The sequence below is a fragment of the Amborella trichopoda genome, chromosome 4 (assembly GCF_054954075.1).
Source record: "Amborella trichopoda isolate Santa Cruz 75 chromosome 4, AtrichopodaSantaCruz75HAP2 v2.0, whole genome shotgun sequence".
NCBI classification, from domain to species: domain Eukaryota; kingdom Viridiplantae; phylum Streptophyta; class Magnoliopsida; order Amborellales; family Amborellaceae; genus Amborella; species Amborella trichopoda.
In genome coordinates, this window is record NC_142339.1 from 53064764 (window position 1) to 53071814 (window position 7051).

Genomic DNA, 7051 nt, shown 5'->3' on the forward strand with positions numbered 1-7051 from the left:
GGGTTGACCAAGCAGGTTTTTAAACGCTTCTTTAAACTCCTCATTCTTAGGGTTTGTCCTATTTAATATTTTACCATTACCTTTGTCCAATTTTTAGAAGGAATAAGTTTATATAAGGTTGCAACCTTAAATGTGGAACTAAAGGTGCACCTCAAAATTTCATCATAAATGTTGGTTTGATATTGGAAAACCTTCTGATTGATCATCTTTACATCAAGACGTATAAATATGAAAGGAAAAAAAGACTTTAAGAGTACGAGAAATAGTGTATCTTGCAACACATTATTGGGACCGTTCATTCTCAAGATTTTTATGTGTTTATAGATCTTTATGATTTGTACCATTTTTAGAGTTTAAAGTTTTATAATTAGAGATAAACATAGATTCTCAAGTCATCCTAAAAAAAATTTATAATATAATTATATTTATGATAGAGGTGCCCGTTAATTGGATTGTTTAAGGTTGCAGCCTTATTGCAACCACACCCTTTCTAGAAAATCTCATCAAGAAACGCCATTGAGCACCTATAGGGGGTCAAGAATTGATGGAGAGGCAATGATCAATTTTGCTTCCATCATTATCGAAGTAGTTGTTCAAAAAATGTGAGATATTCGTATTATTTGATGCGACTATCTCACTCTACGAAACTACCAATGAGCGATATTATTATAGAAGTAAATATGGTTCGATAGGGATTTTACACAATGAGACCATTTACTTTTGGTGTAAAGAAGTCACAATTATTTATAACTATTTGACTTGAAATCTAACGGTTTGGGCCGGTTATAAAGTTTGAGAAAAAAAAATTTGAACTTTGAACTTGGTGAATAGAATATATGCAGCCACCCAATTTTACATCCAATAGTCAAGATTAATTGCGATTATTTTGTATTAAAAGCAAATGGAATCTTTGTATAATTTTCCTAAAATGTAAATACTTGTTACAAATTAGTGAAACATTGGCCTTCAAAAACACGAATGCCTCATGATGTAGCGTATTTATTAACACACTTCCAATATATTTGTATCTATCAAGGTATTTGGAGCGAGATACTAGTGTTTAGAAACACCTATATCTTGTGAAAGTGGTCATTCCCACCACTAACATCACCCTGCTAATATTTTCAAAAATCTAACTCTTAATCTACATGAAAAAACGGGTAGGGCATGTCTTTCCCACTGAATTAGCCAAAAAAAAAAAAAAAAACACCTATATCTGATGAAAGCCTAAGACTCATAAGCCATTAGTATTCAAAGATTTCAAGGTGATTTAGTGAGACATCGATATTCAACGATTTCAATATGATGGTTAGTTGGTGGAAGATTGGTATTATGTCAAATGAGTTATTCTCAAAATTTACTTTTATGTCCCTGGAAACACAAAATTGGGAACTGCCCCCTGAACAATTTTTAACCGGGCACTCTCCTTTGAGAGTTTTGTATAATTAAGAAAAAATAATAATTAAATGTTAAATAGTGCACATCTTCAAAGTGGTTCAATGAATTTCCTTTCTTTTTTGTGTTTTATGGTTCTAATCTTTAATTTTGAGTGGTGATTCGTACGTATAATAAGCAGGACTGTAATTTTTGAGTGGTGATTCGTACGTATAATAAGCAGGACTGTAATTTTTGAGTGGTGATTTGCAAGTATACTTTCTTCTTCTTCTTTTTTGAATGTGTATATAATTAGTTTGGATGAGAACGTTTGTCATCACCTCTTCCTTGTTTGGATTGAGTGATTCCGATCGGAGTTGCCTTTTTTAAAACTCTACATAAAGCATTCATTAGCAGCGAAATAGGCTTCACTCCATCTCAACACAAACCAACACAGAGAATTGATCAAGGCAATATGCAATAAGGAGGTCAAAATCATATGTGGTCACTAAATTTCAAATCTAGTGGCTAGCGGTGTACCATCTATGAAACTCATAATTTTATTAAAAATATCTTGAATTGTGACATTCCCAATCTAATGGACTTGACATTTGATAGTTGAAGGCAATTATGCCCAAGAGAATACCCATGTATTGTGACCCTTCCCAATCTAATGGACTTGACATTTGATAGTTGAAGGCAATTATGACCAAAGTGAGAGAACACCCATGGCATGAGAAAGAAAAGAGGCTCACGGTTCTCCCTAAATCTCTTATGCTATGCTCCCACAGGAGTATGCTGTACACTTATTTCTTTGGGTAGAAGGTCAACCATTTGAAATTTTGGAAACCCCCAAAAAAAAAAAAAAAAAAAAAAAAAAAAAAAAATCCCTAGGTGATTATATTTAGAAGAAAAAAAATTGTATGTTAAATTTTTTATTTTACTTTTTAAAAGTTAGATATTTTTATGACTAATTTTTTCAAGCCTTTAAATTTTTTCAAGCCATTATTAAAGAGGTCGCAATCATTCTTGTTTTTTAGATTTTAAATTAAGTGGTTGCAAAAGTGCTGTTCAATAGACACAAAATTTTTTTTTTTAAAAAAATGAAACTTCGTGATTCATCTCAAACCATCTAATTTGAGATCTAATGAGTAAAAATAATTGTGTCGTCTTAGTACAAAATAAAAAATATATTTTAAAAATCTTTTTTATTGAATATAGCACTGTCCAGAAGGTCATATCCCCAAGTATCGGTCCTAAAAGTTTGGCCTGAAGGAGTAAATAGACAGTATACACTCCCTCACAAATCTTATTTCTCAGCATAATTCTCCCTCTAATCCGAAGTCCAATTTGAAGAGAGAGAAGGGAGAGAGTGTATATGGAAGCCTCCGGAAGTGAACCGCACGGCCGAGACAAAATAGAATCCTCTGGAACTCGACGGTGGAGAGCAACGTTAACTAACCTTCCTCTCTCTCTCTCTCTCTCTCTCTCTATAGGCCCTTCCTCATACGCCCTTACCAATCGTTCGTCTCGCTCGCTCGCTCGCTAACCCTTATTCATAGAGCAAGTAGAAAAAAGAGAAAGGAAGCAGGGATATTCATCAATCCATATCAATGGTGGATCCATTTTTCAGCGATCATCCCCTGAAAGGCTTCTTTTGGAACACCAATCCTCACATGTTCAGGCTCATCCCACAAGGCCATGGAGATATCGCCTCTGCTGATTGGCTCGAGACCCCCACCGCCCATATCGTCAAGCTCAATATTCCAGGTACATCTCTCTCTCTTCCCCCCAATTGTTCTGCATCTCGTCTTTGTCTCTCTCTCTCATTTGATGCCATTTTTTGTGTGATTAGGGCTTCGGAAAGAAGACGTGAAGGTTCAGGTCGAAGACGGTAACATCCTTCATGTTAGTGGAGAGGGAAACAAAGAGGAAGCTCCTCCAAAGGACAGCATATGGCATTGCATGGAGAGAGGGAAACCCCAATTCTCGAGGCAATTCGCATTGCCGGATAATGTGAAAGTGGATCAGATAAAGGCTCATGTTGAAAATGGGGTTCTCACCATTGTTGTGCCCAAAGAAGCCAACCGTAAATCCAAGGTTAGGACCATTAACATATCCAGTAAACTTTGAGATTTGGAGTACTATGGAAGCTTATGTAAGAACTACTTGCTTAAGTCTATAGTGAGGAAGTACTGTTGTCGTTTCACCTCTGTAAAACAATGCTTGGAACTGGTTCTCAGGAATAAAGAGAAGCATGTCTTAGCTGTTGGTTTTAGCAGAGTGTGTGTGATTGCTGGTTTGGGTTGTTGAGTTTTCGAAAGAATGTTATATTATGGTCTGTAATCTTTAATAAAATGGAGGTGGCAGCTGAATTCTCAATGCCTTCTGTTTCCTTCTTTTCTTTTTCTTTTTCCTTCCCTTTGTGGTAGATTATGCCATCTCTTTCATCCCTAATTTCTAATATAGAGAAGCAAACAAATTCAGTTGTATTTCCTCAATCTTATTTGAAACTGAAAGTGACTGATAGCATTCCAAAACTGCTGAAATTGATAAAAAAAAATTCCCCTTAAACAGTTTTTTTTGGATTTTAAATTCAAAGAGTAATAACAAAATGGGTTCTTCTTCTTATGTTGCAATTAAGTTTTGTAAAGCTAGAACAAATTTTAGCTGAATGCTCTTTGGAAATTCTAGGCTTTGTCTTAAGATTCTAATTTTCTGATTTTCAGTGTTTATTCTTCGCCTAACTGTTACTAAGTACTAAATATTTTTCTTGGTCTTCACCAACTGTTTTCCTTGAATTGCTTTTACATGACACATTCAGGCCATTAGTTACAATGGGTACTCATAACCGGTCGTTTGATGAAGCCTTTACAAGCATGGTTTTCTATAATTTTCAAAGCAGTGTCAGTGATTCATAACTGGTGGTTTGATAAGCACATGAACTTAGGCTTGGACTCGCCAGGGTTCCAAGAGGTGCGGTCCAGCTTGATCGAGTCTCTATAATACATAACATAGGAAGTCGAGGGTCCAATCAGGCTTGGGTAGGGGTTGGGTCTGGTCCGGGTCGGACCCGGACCTGGACCCAAAAAAAAATTATGCCTCATAGACCCAAACCCGATTGGACCTGACCCAAAATAAAAAAATAAATGTGTTAAATATTATATATATATATATATATATATATTATTTAAATAATAATACTATTTGGGTCAAGTTTACATGGACCTAGACCCGAGTAATGCTTGGGTCCAATATTTGGAATCGACCCAATCCGTCAGGTCCAATTTTTGGACCCTTACTTAGACCAGGGTCGGGTATCATCGTCGGGTCCTGGGTCCATTGCCACCCATACCTGGACCCGAGTCTTCGGGCTTTGGACACAGGCCCGAAGCTGATCCATCCTAACTAATTTAAGTCTCACCCCAACACCATAAGGTCAAATGACCCATTTTGATTAGCAGGGTATGAACGAGCTCTTTTAGGGTGAGGCTTACATTGGTTGGGGTTAATTCACGTTTTAACTGATGATTCCTTCTTGCTGTATCGCTTTTTATGTTGACGAGTTTGTATTCGATCCTTGTTTTGTGAGGATCTCATGAGCTTGTCCAGCTCTGCTGAGCTTCACCCAATTCATATGTGCTTGTCTCCTTGATGTCAAGTTCTGAACCACAAATACTAGAGTCTTCTTTATTAGTGTACAAGTACTACCTAGAGCCTTTGGAGGATAAAGGGGACTGCCGAGTGGTTTGAACAGGGTTATGAACTTCGAGGAAATAACCACACTCTTTCATTACCCAGCAAGGGATTAGTTGGCTAACTATCACAATAATGACTCAGTTTTTTCAGGCAAAAAAGTCTCACCCTGCTTATTTACTTGGTTCCTGTAAATGGAAAAGACACTAGAGAAACAGCTGTCTATAGTTTAATGCTAAAACACCTCGCTAGGGGAATTTGTGCTGCCTGATTTTTTTATTTTTTTTGGATTAGTAGGAACAAGTCTCAAATTTTTAAAACCTCGGTCACACCCCTTTCGCCGCTGGTTGTATTTTTTAACGAAAATACCCTTCAGGATAATCTTAAGATCCATTAATGCATCACAGTTAACCCCAAGTGAGTTAATGAATTTTGGAGTATGTGGGGTCTCTGTAGCAATAAATGTACTATCCAGATAACGAGGTTTGCCTTCATGGGGTATAGACCACAGTAACAGTCATCTTTAATATAAATATGGGTAACAGTCATCTTTAATATAAGTATGGGTATTGTTTCTGTAAGGTTGCAACCTTTAAAAATCCAATTAAGGTGCACTTCAAATTTTATCATAACATATAATTTTGGTGTAAAAAAATTGTTAGGATTATTTGAAAATCTATTTTTATACCTAATTATAAAATTTTAAACTTCAAAAATATTTAAAATGAAATAGAACTATAAACATATGAAAATCAAGAAAATGGACGGTCTAGATAATGTATTGCAAGATGCACTATTTTTGGGACTCTAAATCTTTATTTTTTTTTGCATATTCATACATCTCGAAGTCAAGATGATCAATTAGAGAGTTTTTCAACATTAAAACAACATTTTCCGATGGATTTTGGGGTGCATCTTTAATTTTACATTTTTAAGGTTGCAACTTTTTTCTATAAAATACATATGGAAAATTGTTTCATTTCTACATTTGCGGTCTTCGAGGTATAAAACAAATAGGTCGTCCATCTATAAATAATAAATAATTAAAACCAAGGGTCCGATTTTTTTTTTAATAGAATAATTATTTTTAATTTTAAAAATTTATTTATTTATTCCGATCTCCACTTTAGAGACTGCATGTCCTTGAAAAATAGGTCAAAAAATAGATGTTTAAGAAGTGATTCATTTCTACATGTACTCATAGCTACCGTGTCCTTTCAACTCTTTTTCTTGCTCGATCAAATTAAGTTCAACGGTTAATTCAATATTCTCTCTCACTACCCCCACAATCGAGAGAGAGCAAAACAAAGTAATCTCCGCTGGAAATGAAAACCATCACTGCTTTCACTTACCAGTCACAGTCACAGGGAGAGGGTGCAAAACAAAAAGAGAAGTGAATAAGAAATAGGTCCACGGAACTGCTTCTTACAAGGAGAGAGAGAGAGTAAAAACAAGCGCAAACGAAGCAAATGTATCTTTACTATAAGGAAAAGGTTTACATAGACCTCAGGCTCTAAACAACCAAATTAGAGCCTATATAAAAAATTTCACTAGAAGAGGTTGTTTTGATGCCCAAATATCTTCAAATTGATCAACTTGACATCAAGATGCATACACATGAGAAAAAATGGATTTCAAGTTTTGAAAATAGTGCATCTTTTAACACATTTTTTGACATTCAACTTTCAAGATTTTCAAGTTTTCATAGATATGTTTGTTCCACACTATTTTTTAAGCTTTAAATTCTATAATTAGATATGAAAATATATTTTAAGGCTATGATAAAGATTTTCAGTATTGAAACGATATTTTTCAACACCATTCGAAGGTGTGCTTTACTTTGAGTGTTTAGAGCCTCAGCTCTATACAAACCGCACCCTTTCTATAATTTATATTTTGAAAATTATAATATGCTTTTCAAAAACTGTATAAATCTAATGGAAAAAGTTTATATAAGGATGCTACTTTATAATGTAGAACT

The 7051-nt window shown here is 35.0% G+C and overlaps 1 protein-coding gene across 1 annotated transcript; it reads left to right on the forward strand.

Moving 5' to 3' along the window:
• Positions 1–2733: 2733 nt before the first annotated feature.
• LOC18422336 (15.7 kDa heat shock protein, peroxisomal) lies at positions 2734–3756 on the forward strand. The gene is made up of 2 exons (XM_006826843.4): positions 2734–3144; positions 3230–3756. Exons 1-2 carry the CDS (start codon positions 2988–2990, stop codon positions 3505–3507), a joined length of 435 nt encoding a protein of 144 aa, XP_006826906.2. The 5' UTR covers positions 2734–2987; the 3' UTR covers positions 3508–3756.
• The last annotated feature ends 3295 nt before the right edge of the window (positions 3757–7051 follow it).